The 16,213-nt window shown below is 41.9% G+C and overlaps 1 protein-coding gene across 2 annotated transcripts in view; it reads left to right on the forward strand.

The window, feature by feature from the left end:
* The window catches only part of KDM7A (lysine demethylase 7A), a 121,445-nt gene that overhangs the window by 87,140 nt on the left and 18,092 nt on the right, over positions 1–16,213 (forward strand). For both annotated transcript variants that reach the window (XM_040345744.1, XM_040345745.1), the window contains exons 6-12: positions 971–1,157; positions 2,222–2,384; positions 5,826–5,913; positions 7,726–7,832; positions 9,248–9,339; positions 10,582–10,671; positions 14,659–14,865. In XM_040345744.1, the coding sequence (XP_040201678.1) occupies positions 971–1,157; positions 2,222–2,384; positions 5,826–5,913; positions 7,726–7,832; positions 9,248–9,339; positions 10,582–10,671; positions 14,659–14,865 (934 nt within the window). The remainder of the gene's footprint in view (positions 1–970; positions 1,158–2,221; positions 2,385–5,825; positions 5,914–7,725; positions 7,833–9,247; positions 9,340–10,581; positions 10,672–14,658; positions 14,866–16,213) is intronic.

Below are 16,213 nucleotides of genomic sequence, written 5' to 3' on the forward strand. Positions count from 1 at the left end.
GACGTATATGTACAGGAGCCAGTCGGGAACCGGTTAAATAATGGCCCGTGCTTTCACGCGCACGTAAACGAGCGTCCCACACGTGAGGTATCGCCACTAACGTCTGATCATAGGCAGTAATTCTAGCACTAGACCTGTGAAAATCTAAAGTTGTAACCTGTAAAAGCTTTTAAAGCATCCCCTATGAATACCGTAGTAAAATTTACGTCATTTGTCACCGTTACACGGACATGTGCAATTTTAAAGCGTGGCATATTTGGTATCTACGTGGCGTAACATCTTTTAAGTTTTACGAAACAATTGGGTATTGAGTTTTTGTGCATGAAAATCCAGTGCATTTTCTCCAGAAAAATTGCTTTTTAAAAAACACTGCGCAAATGCCATGTGACATAAAAAATTACAACACCCACCAATTTATTCTCTAGGGCACAGGTGTCGAACACAAGGCAAACAGGCCAAATCCTGCCCTCCAGGCCATTTCATGTGCCCCCTCGCACATCTCCTGCAGCTCCAGACCCTCTTTCTGCTTTCAAGCAATGCATCCAGCTGCTTCCCAGCAGCATATGGAAAGGGGGGTGCACTGATGTTAGGGAGAGTGGGGGACTTAACTTCTGATGGTGGGGTGACTCTTGACATCTAATGTAAGGGGAGGGGATGCGCTTGACATCTAATCTTGCAGATACAACTGGCCCTTTTGAGGGCAATTATTATGCTGATGCGGCCCACAATGAAATTGAGTGTGATACCCCTGCTCTAGGGCCTCTGCTATAAAAAAACGTGTGTGTGTGTGTGTGTGTGTGTGTGTGTGTGTTTGTTGGGAGGTTCAAGGTAATTTTCTTGCAAGAAATACAAATTTTCATGTAAGCGTGGCAGGTCTTAAAGTGGTTAATAACTGCTTCCTTTCAGGTGTCGTCCAAATTCTTCCTTGTGGATGCTAAGCAGAATTTTTTTCCCCCGTTTGTGTTTTCAGGATGGCAGAACTAGTAAAAGTGCCGGACATCAGTAAAAAGCTTTCTTGGGTGGAGAACTACTGGCCTGATGACTCTTTCTTCACCAAGCCGTTCGTTCAAAAGTATTGTCTGATGGGGGTAGAGGACAGCTACACTGACTTCCACATAGACTTCGGAGGCACGTCTGTCTGGTATCACGTTTTGTGGGTAAGCATCTGCCTAAAAAAAAAAAAAAAAAAAAGTATTTGTTTAGACGTGGGTAATGGAGAACTCCAACCCGCTTCTCTTGTAAGTCAAAACTCATGGCAGTCTTCAACCTGACACCAAACATCTGTTCAGACGCATCACCCCTTTGTAGTCCTGGATATTGGTTGTTGGCTCCCAGGGCATGCAGGAAAAAATGTAAGATGTTTTGCAGTGCCTGCTACTGTGCAAGTTTGTCAGTATTTGATTTGACTGTTTACTAATTGGTATAATTTAATGACCCGAAATGCTTTGTTTTGGATACAGTTGGAAAGGGTTAAAACCCCTTCCAGTTATTTGTTGCCGTCTGTTCCCTGTGGTGAGATTTCCTAAAGTCCGTATAGAAAGAAAAAGGAGATTGCTACAAAATAAGAGGAATTTTCCTTAGACGGTTGTCATAGGATCAGGTGTCCCCATTGGAAGATTTACTCGTACCTCTTGTTCTAGTGCATTCCCATAAGTTTGCGTCTTGTGGCATTGGTCTCCAGGACACAGAGGGGATGAATCTTCACCAATAGGGACGCCAATAAAAACTTCACAGGGGTTCTAATCTGTCTCTATTCTATCCAAAAAAAATTATACTAGGCTCCAGTGCATTTTTGATGCGTTCCAGTGCGGTTTTAAAGCGTTACTGATGCGTTCCAGTACAGTCAAGTGTAGGAAAAATGCAGCCTGGAACTGACTGCACTGGTGTGAACTATGCCACTGGAAACCATACAATTTACTTTCAATGCATTTTTGGCCCTAAGACTTTAATGCTCCATTGGTGAGATATCCCTTCCATAATTCCTGACTCTTTTCCGGCCAGCCTGGAAGCTTTGTGTGTTCCCATCTCCACCTGTTCCACTCTCCATATTATAAAGTTACTATAGAGTTCAGATTGGATGGTGGAAACCCACATTATGCGTGCGGCAGGTATGCTGAACTTGGCACAGAGATCTCGCCTATACGATGTGTGTGTATAGCGGACATGAGTTTTTATTTTCCTGGATATTCCTTTATTGACCAGTTATTGATTTGATCTTTAGGGGGAAAAGATTTTCTACTTGATAAAGCCTACCGATGAGAACTTGGAAAAGTATGAAGCATGGAGCTCGTCTGTTACCCAAAGCGAGGAGTTTTTTGGGGAGAAGGTGGACAAGTGTTACAAGTGTGTAGTAAAGCAGGGTCACACACTATTTGTCCCAACAGGTATGTAGTGTTTTCAGCATAAAATTGTATATCCCGGCTAGTGGTCATACAACCTAGGGGCCAGTTGGTTGGCTTGAAGTATAAAAAACAGAATGATGAACAAATGGGTTGGGTGTTATGAACAGCCCGATATATTTTAATTTTTTTTCCTCATACGAAGACCTGTGTTCTGATTTCAGTTAGATTGTTGGGGTGTAATATGTTGTAGGCTGTTTGATCCGGTCTTCTCGGATTCTCCTTTTTTCCCCAATCCACCTCCTGATAGAACAGAGCCTTAGGGGCACTTTGCACATGCTCAGTTTGATGTATTGCTAGAGTTTTTTTTTTTCTTCTTGGGAGGGTGTGTGTGTGGTCGGCACAGGCAAATCATCACTGCCCAGACAGAGGGCCTAGGGTCATAGGACAGTCGGAGGAGAATGGAAATGAAAACTCCTCCTACAAGCTTTAACCAGCGCTCCGCTGGATACTGATAGAAGTCACAAGGCTGACATATATTGCTGATGAGAAAAGGTACACTCACCGGCCACTTTGTTAGGCACGCCTTGCTAGTACTGGGTTGGACCCCCTTTTGCCTTCAGAACTGCCTTAATTCGTTGTATGGATTCAACAAGGTGTTGAAAACCTTCCTCAGAGATTTTGGTATTTATTGCAACTGCGTGATGCCATCATGTCGTTTGCATTTGTCAGCTGTACATCCATGATGCAACTCCCTTTCCACCACATCCCAAAGGTGCTCTATTGGATTGAGATCTAGTGACTCTAGAGGCCATTTGAGTTCAGTGATCTCATTGTCATGTTCAAGAGACCAGTGGTGAGATGATTTGAGCTCTGTTAAATGATGCATTATTCTGCTGGAAGGAGCCACCAGAAGATGGTAAAACTGTAGCCATAAAGGGATGGACATGGTCAGCAACAATACTCGGGTAGGCTGTAGTGTTTAACCACTTGCCGCCCCTCCCCACTGTAGGGATGGTGCGACTCTCATTCTGAGTGGATGTCCTATGACGGGGCACCAAAACGGCCGTGCTGGTGCAGGTCTTTAACCATATGATTAGCTGTGTTCAATCACAGCCGTTCATATGTAAATACAGAAGTGCCGGTAACCGTCTCTCCTTGCCTCACACTGACCGTTAGTGGCGAGGAGTGCTGAGCAGAGATTAAATGCCACAAAAAGAAAGCTCTATTTGGTGTGAAGAAAATTATTAAAAATTGATTTGGGTACAGCATTACATGACCCGCGCAGTTGTCATTCAAAATGCGACAGCACTGAAAGCTGAAAAATGTCCTGGACAAGAGGGTGAAAGTGCACTGTACTGAGGTGGTTAAACGATGCTCAGTTGGTACTAAGCGGCCCAAAGTGTGCCAATTAAATATCCCCCACACCATTACACCGGCCTGAACAGTTGATACAAGGCAGGATGGATCCATGCTTTCATGTTTACGCCAAATTCTGACCCTATCATCTGAATGTCACTTTTTGTCCAATTGTGTGTTCTACACTGGCAGTATTGTCTTCTGCTGCCTAAATGCACTGAGTTTCCGTTGTGCGATTGGCTGATTAGCAATTTGTGTTTCCAAGCTATTGAACAGGTGTACCTAATAAAGTGGTTGGTTTAGCAGTTTTAATTTACTAATTGCATTTCCATGTTCTGTGGGAGATCATCATATATAGTGAATGCAGGGTTCCGGATTCTGGGGTGAAAAACATTCAGATATTAGGTTTTTTTTTTTTTTTGTTTGTTTTCACCACCAGTCTTGATGTTTTGGTCTCTGGGAAAAACTACAAGTGCAACTGTATTCCTCTTGACTATGCTAGTCCAAAGCTGATGGAAAGCTTACAAAATTGCCACGTATTTTTTGTCAGACGTTGCCCATATAATACTTAGGCCTCAAAAAATGAGCTGCAAAAACCGTACCAATGGCAGGAAAAAGCAGCTTTAAAAACGAGCTTCTAGATGTGTTTTGCATTAACGGTATTGCGCATTTAGTAGCTTGCTTTTTTTTTTTTTAAGAATACTGCCCTCTGTTTTCCACTTCTACATCACATAACTACAGTTTTTAAAAACATTTTGATGCGGCTTAACACTGTGTATACGGCACTAACTTGCGCTTAGCCGCGTCAGGCATTTTTACAGCTGTAACGCTGGTCTTAATGCGCTGGCCCTTGTTTTTTTGTAGCTTGAATACGTCTATGCCACTTGCGTGCATGGGCACATAGAATAACCGGTATGGAAATAAAAGTCTGGCGCTAGCGCAAATCACACAAATAAATTTTAAGTCCATATACAGCTATGGTATATATATGTTAATTCAGTGTCCTGAATACCTGTTCTGATGTCCCCTGTGAGGAGATGTCTGAGGCGATAAGAGCGGATTACTAGGACTTGTATTTACATGTGATTGGACACAGCCGATCACATGGTTAAAGAGCCACTCTACTGGCTCTTTACAGAGATCGGGGTTGTGCCGTGTCCTAGCATTATGCCGTCCACCCAGAACGAGAGCCGCACAGTCCCTCCATTTGACGGCGAGCGGAAAGTGGTTAAGATATCTGGTGAGCTTGCATTTCTCACACAAGTGATGGAGCACAGTAAAAATGATTATTGGCCACTGCACATATTTTCTACCACAGTGATTGGATTTTTATGAGGACGTTTTTTTTTTTTTTTTTTCACTTTTTACTGTCAAACAATTTTTTTGAACTGAATGAGCATATCCAGCTGTATATTGACTTATATTGATATATGTGATTTGTGTTAGCCCCGGACATTCATTCCCACAACTATTATTTTTTGTAAGGTGGATTTATTTCACTCCAAAAGGGGCTGCTGAACTTGCGCTTCTTTGCGTCTATTTTTCACTTAAAATTTTTTGGCGCCACTACTTGTTCAATTATACAACATAGAATAACACTAAGAGGCATTTTTAAGCTGGAAAAAAAAACTCCTGATGCTCCTAAAAGCAGCAGAAAAAATTCCATATATACTGCATGAGACCTTACATTTAGGTATACTTTAGATCATTGAGTAAATGGATCTATTGAAAGAACATAAACTTGCCCGTCAAGCCTAACATAGAGATGCTTCATCAGTCCCTGTCCATGTTGTATCTAATGCTAGGACTTTCAACTGTCTGCATGTGAATGATTGCTGGTGTCTGCAATGCAGAGCTTCGAAGGGTCAAGTTGTAGGTCATTCAACTAGCGCAGAGTATCAAGGGATAGCTATGTTATTGCAGAAAGGTCTTCTTTATTTTTGCTAGCCAATGCTTTTTAGAGCACATTTCATGCATTGGAAGAATCCTAAACGATCTACAACAACTAGTAGGTAAAAGGTAACCTTTTTTTTGTTTCTGCTATCTTCAGAATAATTGCTTTTTTGGTTGAAGAGATGCACTGGCTCTGTTAAGTACAGTTTTCTGATTGGTGGTTTCTTGATGCAGGTTGGATTCACGCTGTGTTCACGTCTCAGGATTGCATGGCCTTTGGTGGGAACTTTTTGCACAACCTAAACATTGGCATGCAGCTCAGGTGAGATCTCCTCTACATTTTCTAAACTTTAGAACAAACCTAATGAAGGAGAAAGCTGGATACACACTGCTCCTAAGCAGCCAGCGGGATCTTATATGCTGATGTACAAATCCGGGTGCCCGCCTGGTCCGCAGCCAGAAGAATTCATAGAAAACTAAGAAGTGGCGGCACATCCAAGGATTAAAAACAAAGACTTTATTGAAGATCCATAAAAAGATGAAACCCAATACAAACTATCAAAAGGTGAGCACCTTAGGATCGTTTGTGTATCCGGTTTCATAAGGTGATCACCTTTGGATCGTTTGTATCGGGTTTCATCTTTTTATGGATCTTCAATAAAGTCATTGTTTTTAATCCTTGGATGTGCCGCCACTTCATTTTCTTTAGAACAAACCTGTTTGCCAAAATTTGTGATGACCTAATTTCCCCTTGACTGCATGTTTCTCAGATAAGTTATTGCAGGTTGGTTCCTCCTATCCAGTATTTAGCACCGTGCCTCATGATTGAGATGCGTTAATAGATGGCCTAGCTTTTTTAACCACCAGCCAACACCATGTAGCTACCACTCTGGTCCCCACTATTATCAGATGCCAACCTGTTTCCCAATCATGTGATCACTGTCAGCTGTTACTGTGATCCCATGCAGGATTTCGAGTTTCCTGGCTAAATTAAGCCTTTAGATTGCAGATGCCACTGCATCATGAGGGTGGTCCTCTATCTGTTTAATATTGCAATTGTCAAATACAATTACAGTTTAAAATCTATATCTTTTGCTCATCAAAAAAACAAGGTTTTTAAACTGGGGAGCACCCTTCTGATATTGTAGCTAGGGAGATGGGACAAAGCACTGTCTTTTGTCCCATTGGGAACTCAATGTAAAAAGGTCATACTGATGCTGCTAAATTGGGAATAAGCATCTAGTCCTCAATGACCTCTAGTTGTGAAAGGGTAAACAATACTCTTCCTTTTTTGGAACTTTCATTCCATGACCCCAGCATTGCAACTGCACTGTCACTGACCACTCCCGGTCACTTGGTAACAATTAGGGGCTGATAGGAGGGTCTCCTGATTACTTGATCGCTGTGACGGCCAATCACAGTTGTCACATGTTTGTGAAGCCCAAGAATTCTTTAAAGTGATTGTAAGGGCAGAAGGTTTTTTTTATCTTAATGCATTCTATTTTTCAGCCCCCCTAATACTTGAGGTCCTTCTAGATCCAGCAATGTTGCACAAATGTCTTGGCTGCCCGGTACTCCCCTCATTGGCTGAGACATCAGCGCCGTGCCATTAGCTCCCACTGCTGTCAGTCAGTCAGCCAATGAGGAGAAAAAGGGGATAGGGCTGTGCCGCAGCTCCATGTTCATATGGACACAGGACCTCTACAGAGCGAATGACTCTGCTACAGACTCGGCTCGGGTGCCCAAATAGCAAGCTGCTTGCTGTGGGGGCACACAACAGGAGATAGGGGCCAGGAGCACAGAAGAGGGACCAGAGTTGAATTTGGGCTGCTCTGTGCAAAACCACTACACAGAGCAGGTAAGTATGACCTGTTTGGTTACTTTTAAAAATATATATATATTTTTTAGTTAAAAATAAGGCAAGTTAGCCTTTTAAACGCTGGCCACTTTTTTTTGTTAAAAATAGGAGTGGCCAGAGATTAAAAGGTTAACTTGCCTTTAAAAATGTTTTATATATATTTATAGTTCTGACCATAATTAAATGCATTCAAAAAAAATGTGTTAATGGGGGTTAAAAATAGCTTCTTGTGGTTTTACGTTCTCGTTTTAGTAAAGATCGATTTTTCTCCTTCAGGTGTTATGAGATGGAAAAAAGACTAAAGACCCCAGATCTTTTCAAGTTCCCGTTTTTCGAAGCGATTTGTTGGTTTGTGGCCAAAAACTTACTTGAAACTTTAAAAGGTAAAATTTCATCTAACTTAAAAAACCGTGTAGGAATTGTAGGAACTGGTTAAATTCTAAATCTCCTCTTTTCAGTTTTTTTTTTTTTTTTTTTTTAATAATGCCTACAGGTATAGCTATGTGTGCTGTTACTATGGGTATTTTTCTCCCTGTCATAGCAGAAATGTCAGCCCAATGTAAGGCTGTAAAAGGCCCCTATGGAGGCTGAGTTATCTCCTGCCTGAGCTTGATGCTGATAACCAACACTTTATCCAGGCAGTACAAACAAATGGCAACTACCCCAACCTATATCTGAAAGAAAAGCAAGTATCTCTATGCTCAATTGTTTATAAACATGAAATGTTAGAAGGTAAAAAAAAAAAAAAAAAAAACCCCACCCCCCATGGCTTGTCACACTGCCTGAAGGAGACACCGCTACCACCTACGACTTCCTCTGCGGCTTGGGCAATCCGTGCATGACAGCCGGTTCTGCCAGCCTCGCCAGCCACAGAAGCTTTCTCACCTGACACAGCCATCTGCTTACCTAGATGTAAGTTTTTTTTTATCATTGTTTTAAATAAATGACTTCTACTTCCCTTGATGTTTGCGCTGCGGCTCCCCTTCTGTTTTTCCAACCTATAACTGGCCTTTTGCAGCAAGGAGCACATGGAAGGGTGACGCATGTCAAAAAACCAACAAAGTAAAATTTCCCAGCTCAATTACCAGCCTACAACAAACCAAATTGACCTAACAGTTCATGTTAATGCCAGGAGTTTAGTTTGCACGCAATTGCAAATATATGCGTTGGCTGCAGGACGATTTCACGGCAACCTAGTGTACTGCGGTCCTAACTTTTATAAATTGAGTCTTCAAAGTTGGAATATATATATATATATATATATATATATATATATATATATATATATATATATATATATATATATATATATATATATATATATATATATATATAGATTGCGCGCAGGTATGTCTGGAGGGAGCCCACCTCTATTTAAAGGTATGGTAATGCACTGGACCTCCATACATGTATTGAAATCGGGCCAGTTCCTCCTGAACCAGCCAAACGTTTGATCCATGTATGGCTCGGTACAATTTTATCGGACTTATTCGCTGTTAAGGTAGGATATTGGTCACACAGGGAGTGCATTGCTTTCAGTGTGTTGGCCAACGCATAGACCTAGTTTGTGAATTTGATCAGTAAAGCAAAACCTTTGAGTAATGCGGCATTAGGAACCTGTAATTTGCGACAATATAGTTACCCCCATGTGTATTATTAATTACAAATTATATTGGAATGCCTAGTCTTTTTACATGTATATCTAAAATACTCTGATCGGATTATTAATTCCCTTTTGAGTAGATTAGCCAGTGTTGACATGGCACAAGCTGACTGAATTTTGCTTTCTTTACCATAGAGCTAAGAGAAGATGGTTTCCATCCTCCAAACTATCTGAAGCAAGGTGTGAAAGCATTAATTACTGCACTGAAAAGCTGGATGAAAAAAGAAGTGAGTTTACTTTGGAATTAGAGTTCCTGCATGAAGAGTCACGACTGAATAATATATGTAAAGATTCTGAACATTTTTTATGGCGATAAAACCCAATGTACAGTAGCAGCACCATCTATGCTGTTTAAACCCATTATCTTGGTTACAAATATTCAGTCAGAGGCAGTGCTTGTGCAAACTGATACCTATTGCAAAAACCTTCCACAGTCATCTGTTCCTTTAGGAAAGTGCAAAAATTCCCCAGCACTTGGTGTCCAGCTAGTCAACATGAATGCCTAATACACGGTTTTAAGCCCCGATTGACTTGTCCAGCTTGGTTACACAGTTAGGTTGAAAAAGACACAAGTCCATCTAGTTCAACCATAAAAAATATCGTACAATCCCATATAGCCAATTCTATACCTACAGTTCTTCCAGAGGAAGGCAAAAAACCCCAGCAGAGCATGCTCCACTTTGCAACAGCAGGGGAAAAAAAATCCTTCCTGATCCCCCATGAGGCAATCGGATTTTTCCCGGATCAACTTTACCTTTAAATGTTAGTACCCAGTTATATTATGTACATTTACCTTAGATTGTAAGCTCCTTAAGCGTAGGGACCAATGTCAATGTACAATGTATATGTAAAGCGCTGCGTAAATTGATGGCGCTATAGAAGTACCTAAAAAAATAGTAATTTAGGAAAGATTCCAGGCCTTTTTTTAAAGCAATCTAGCTGGCCAGAACCACCTCTGGAGGGAGTCTGTTCCACATTTTCACAGCTCTTACTGTGAAGAAACCTTTCCGTCTTTGGAGATGAAATCTCTTTTCCTCTAGACGTAAAGAGTGCCCCCTTGTCCTCCTGTGTTGACCATAAAGTGAATAACAAAACCAAGTTCACTATATGGACCACTTATATATTTGTACATGTTGATCATATCCCCCCCTTAATCTCCTCTTCTCAAGAGTGAAATAAATTCAGTTCCTCTAAAACTTGGTCTTGCTTAGTCAGGCTCTACAATCGGCAAAACGAATTCTATGCAAAGGTTCCACTGCTTCCACACACAGAGCGAGGGTTCTTCTCTGCTGAATGCTGGCAGGAGATATACTTTTCTACTCAGGCTGCAGCTGCTTTGTAAAGAAAATTAACTGTATTACTTGAAACTCCTTGTATTTGGATGCATCTGGAATGTATTTTGGTGGTTTTAACTTGGGCTTCAGCTTGAGGTAGACGAGGGCTGATTGGATTTTTTTTATTTTTTTTAGTCTGTAGCAGAGCATGCGTTCGAAATCCCAGACAACATCCGACCTGGACATCTTATTAAAGAGCTGTCTAAAGTCATTCGCTCTGTAGAGGTAAGAGAACAATTTTTTTTCTTATTGCCTAAAACCTGCATGCATTACAATACTGTAGTAAGGTGATTCTCAAATGTAATTATCTTTTTTTATTTTTTCACACAATTTTATAATTCTAAAATTCTCCTTTCTCTGCTTTATATTTGATTTTGAAATGTCAGCTGTCTAGAAATGCAGCCCGAGAGGCCAGCAATGCTTGGTTCTTTGTTTTATATTGAGTTTCTGCTGTGGATTAGGAATACATCTGGACTGTTTATAACTTCGTCCTCCGTGCCAGTCACCAGTGCAGGCGTTGTACCCTTCACAGTGCAGGCTTTAGGAAAACCACCTGCATCATTCTCCTGTACATACACTTGAAAATGGTTAGACTTTATATAACATGTTAAAATATTTTTCTATATGAGTTCAGTAAATTTAGATAATATATATATATATTTATATTTGTGTATATATATATATATATATTTTTTTTATTTTTTTTTTAATTATGATTGTGTTGTCCAGGAGGCACCAGAGTTAAGCTGACCATAGATATAAATAGAAATTCAGATTACAAAATCCCAGCAGGGGGAATTCTTCCATTTACCTCATTTGTGTGACTGGAGGAATCTTAAGCAGGCCATAGACGGAGCGATTTCTTTTTTTCCCTGCAGCCAATAGGGGCAGAAAATTGCTCAATTCCCTTATAAACACAGTATTGAGGAGGAATAGCTGCTAGCAGTAATCGCATGTAAAATCCGTTAGACAGGTTGTACCCAAGTTGATCGATCAACTTGGATACATTCAGCTTGCCCATACATGATTCAAATCTCGTCCGGTCCCTGCTGAACCAGCTGAGAGTAACACCTTTTATGGCTGGCTTTAGTCTTTCCATTTATCTAACTGGCTGAATAAAAAAAAAATCTAAGGCATTGTGCACTTTAAAATGTTTTTCTTGTTTTAACTAGATTTTAGTGTAGTCATATTCCCTGTTTTGTTTGCCTTGTAACAATGGGCTCACACATCATAGATGCCATCTGTAGTCTAATGGCTAACTGATTCCCCTATATCGATGTGTTGCATCAGCTAGCTGGTCCCTATGCGCCAAGGGGGTATGACAATGTCCTGTTGTCTGCAGAGGCGCATTGCGGTCAGTATTGACCCTTTTTCGGCTGCTAGCGGGGGATAAAACCGTACCGCTAGTGGCTGAATACCGCTGCAATTCCAACTGTATAGTGCCGCTAAAAATAGCGGCGCTATACCGCCACCACACTTTTCGCCCCAGTGTGAAAGGGGCCTTAAAGAAAAATGGCAATGTGTTCCATCCACAAGAAAAGATTGGCCTCTTGCCAGATTTGATGGATCCCTACAGAGATCAAAGAACCTTTTCCTAGAATTATCGGGTGTGGAGATTTCAAACAGCGTGTCTTGATGCACTTGCAGGGATGTGTAAATCGGCCAATTTTATATAAAAAATTTGTGTAGATTCACTTACAAAGAGGTTAAATTTCAGCATGAACAATATCTGGTGGTGGTGCCAACTAGCTCAAATGGTGTTGCGGTGTTGCAAGTACTCTCCGAACTGGCGCGTTTCCACACAACTGCCATCTACTGGGAAATGGAGACATCATTGCATAAGTTCACTATTTAAAGGAACAGCACACCATTTTTATTTACAGCATCAATTGCATGCTTTATGCTCCCCTGTGTTGCATCACAAATGTGAAAGTGCTGATGTGATGAAACGCATCATCTGGTTGCATGTGTGAGCCCTGTGTGTCTGTGAATGCTCTGCCTGCCTGAGTCTATCAGATATTGGCCCAGATTCTCAAAGGCGTTACGACGGCGCAACACCATTAGCGCCGTCGTAACTCCTCATCTGGCCCCGGGTATCTATGCGACTGATTCTTAGAATCAGTTGCGCATAGGTACCCATTAGATCTGACAAGCGTAAGGCTGTTACGCTGTCAGATCTTAAAAGTAATTTTTTTTCCCGCCGCTAGGTGTCGCATCGTCGCTTTTCCCCGTCGTCTATGCAAATGAGGTAAGTACGGCGATTCCCGAACATACGCGAGGTCGACGCAGCGAATTAACGTCGTTTGCGTAGCGTACCCGACGCGTAAGGTTGCCCCTGCTAATTAGCAGGCGCAACCAATGTTAACTATGGCCGTCGTTCCCGCGTCGAATTGAATAAAAATTACGTTGTTTGCGTAAGACGTCCGTGAATGGCGCTGGACGCCATTTACGTATACATCTAGGCAAATGACGTCGGGGCGACGTCATTTAGCGCAATGCACGTCGGGTAATTTACCCGACGGAGCATGCGCAGTACGCTCGGCGCGGGAGCGTGCCTAATTTAAATGGTGCCCGCCCCATTTGAATTGGGCGGGCTTGCGCCGAGCAATCTAACGATACACCGCCGCAAGTTTACAGGTAAGTGTTCTGAGAATCAGGATTTAAACCTGTAGACCTGCGGCGGTGAAACGTAGAGCTCATACATTACGCTGCCCAGGAGCAGCGCTAATGTATGAGAATCTGGGCCATTATTATTATTGTGTATCTCTTACCTGCGCAGTCTCTAGACTGAGAGACCCAGGAATTGCAGGATGTAGTTTTTCCATAGGAAGTGTTGGGTCTCGCACAACAGCATTTCCCTTCAGAAGATCGCAGTAAGTTTTTGCTAGCCGCTAGCAATAATCGCAAGTAAAATCCAACAGGATGGTTGTACCCAAGTTGATCGTTCAGTCAACTTGGGTACATTCAGCTTGCCCATACATGGTTTGAATGTTGGCCAGTTCATGCTAAATGGGCAGAGATTTTAAGTCTGATGGTCTTGAATACAATGCTTAGGTGAATCTTGCTGTGCAGTAAGGATGCCCTTTTACACAATAGCAATTAGTCAATAAACGTTGGATCCAAGATTATAAATTAAATGCACAAAATGATTGCCTACCAGAAGTGCACATTCGTTCCCCTTTAAATGCATCTCAGCCCGATACAGCGGAACAAAAACCATTTCATATTGACTGTTCTGCTTCCTGCATTGGTTTTTGTCAGGGGAGCTGTAAATTCAATTATCCAGCACATAGAGCATCTCAGGACCGCAGTTCCCAACAGATTATGAAATTGCCACTTCAGCCCTACAGAGAGACAAATCTATAATGATTGCAAGACCTGCTGGTGTATTATAGACAAACACTTCTGGTGTTCAGTACAAGGAACATTGCCGTGTTTGCGCTGTACTGTTGTTTCTTTGATTGGACAGGCATAAGGAGTGCTGGGAAGATAGACAATCAATAATGTGTTGACTTTGTCTTTTAAATATTTTCTGATGATATTGGCCCATGTATTGGAGGAAAAAAAACATGCTTAAAGGGAAAAGTACAATGTTTTCCTTGTTTAGTATTCAATGATACCATTTTATTTTTTTACTAGTAATGTTGTGATCAGCGACTTATAGCGGGACTGCTATATATTACGGGAGACATTGACACTTTTTGGGGACCAGTGACACTAATACAGTGATCAGTGCTAAAATATATGCACTGTTGCTGTTCTAACACTGGCTGGAAAGGGGTTAACATCAGGGGCGATCAAAGGGGTTAACTATGTGCCTAGCCAGTGTTTTACTTTACTGTGTGTGGTGTTTTTACTAGGGGAAGGGATGGAATTTATTCCCTGCTGGCATCCTCCAATTGTCTTTCACTGTGTAATGGCAGCGTAAGCGAGCCGCCAGCACCATGCATACGTGCCCCCCTACCTGGAATACGTATATATACGTGGTCCGGCGCACAGATGCTACCCTGTAGCAGTAAAAAATGTATAGGATGGACCTGAAGTGGTTTAAAAAGAGTAAAGATTTGCTTTAACAGCAATTGTCGATTTCAATGGGTTGGCCAACGAGCACATGTAGTAAAGAGCGCTATTGTATTTGCAATACTATATATATTGTGCTGGTAAAACTGAATTAATCATGACATTTGTGTAACTTGTGGTTATGATTCGCAGGAGGAGGGGAGCAAGCCAGTCAAATCTCAGGAAATCCAAAGTCTGAGCCCGCTCTCCCGATCCTCGCAAGAGAAATCCTCCCATCATTCCAGGCAGAAAGCACGGCGACTGCGCGACCTCTCAAACAAAGCACCCTCTAACCTCGATATTCTGGAGCATCACACCAAGGAGGTGCTGAAGAGGATCGAGATGTCTTCGTGGGAAGAGGTCAGTCTTTCCCCACAGTACCGCACCCTAAAGGACTGAAAACAGACAAGACAAATTGGGTTGGGAGTGGCGCTGGGTCATAATGTCATTTAGAGTATCACAGCATTGGTGTAGTAAGTAGTAGACTGTGTCTAAACCACCGGTACCCACTACCTTTTTAGAGGGACCTTGGATAGAACTTTAATTGGTAAAGTTAAGCAATGTGCTAAAGTAGAATGGATCAGTAGAAAAATACAATGGGGTTAACATGGCTCTAAAGGCAAGACTTTGTATCCAAATGTAGAGGGTTTTATGTTTAAAGGCGTTTTCTTTCCTTTACTGCTGTCAACAGGACTGAAAGTAATAGAAAATTCCAAATTTTGAGTTGTCAACAGAACAGAAATAAAAAGGGAAATCTTCCAATGGGGACACTTGTTTAGGTGACACCTGTCTGAAAATTTCCTTCACATTGCAGAAATTGCCCCCATTGCAGACTCTTCACAAGCAGTAAATGGGCTTTAAAAGAAATTGTCAAATTCCCCCTTTCCAGTAGTGGCTCAGCAGCTTTAGCTCCCCCTGCTACACCCCCCTCACATCTTTCCAGTAGTGAATTGGCAGCTCAGTTTCTCCTTTTCAATCAGTAACTTTGAAGTTTAGCTAGCTCCACCTTCCCCACAATAATTTAGCAGCTTGGGTCTCGATGCTACTCCTCAGCATTGACTTTGGCATCTGCCAGCCTTATTTCTAGAGGAAACACAAAACAGGAACAGTGGAGAGAGCACAGTTGAGACCTAACATGGATCTCTTGCCTCTGAAGACACTGAGGATGAATTCCTCCACAGTACCTGCAGCTACAGAAGTCATTGAGGGCTTTTTTTCTTTTTTTTTTTTTAAAAAAAAAAGCTCATCTATGTAAATACTTAAATGTCCAAAGCCTTTAATTGTGACGCATCCTATTGCATTAGGGTGTGCACCCCAAAGCTCAAACACACATGCCTTCCAGTGCACTAGACAGTGAATGAATGGGAAATGTTCTGTGCCGCTTCCTGTTCATTCACAAACTGAAGAATAGTAAACTCAGTTTACACATGGTTACTCTGCTTCAGCTATGAATGAGCACAGTGAAAGTGTTCATTTTGAAAAGGAAGGGGAATATTGATCAGTCCTTTCCCCCACTCTTTTTCCTGAAATGTCCCCCCGCAGAATCTGGGGGGAGAGGAGGGATACCAGCAGCACTGTGGTGGGAGAGTGCAACACAAGGGGGGTGGGGGCAGTACAGGGAATTGGCACTGCAGAGTGATTGGGGTGTGCCCTGGCACACGCCTATGATGATGACCATATAGTGTAGATTTGTGCCAACGTTCTGCTA

Source organism: Rana temporaria, chromosome 3 (genome assembly GCF_905171775.1).
Source record: "Rana temporaria chromosome 3, aRanTem1.1, whole genome shotgun sequence".
NCBI classification, from domain to species: Eukaryota; Metazoa; Chordata; class Amphibia; order Anura; family Ranidae; genus Rana; species Rana temporaria.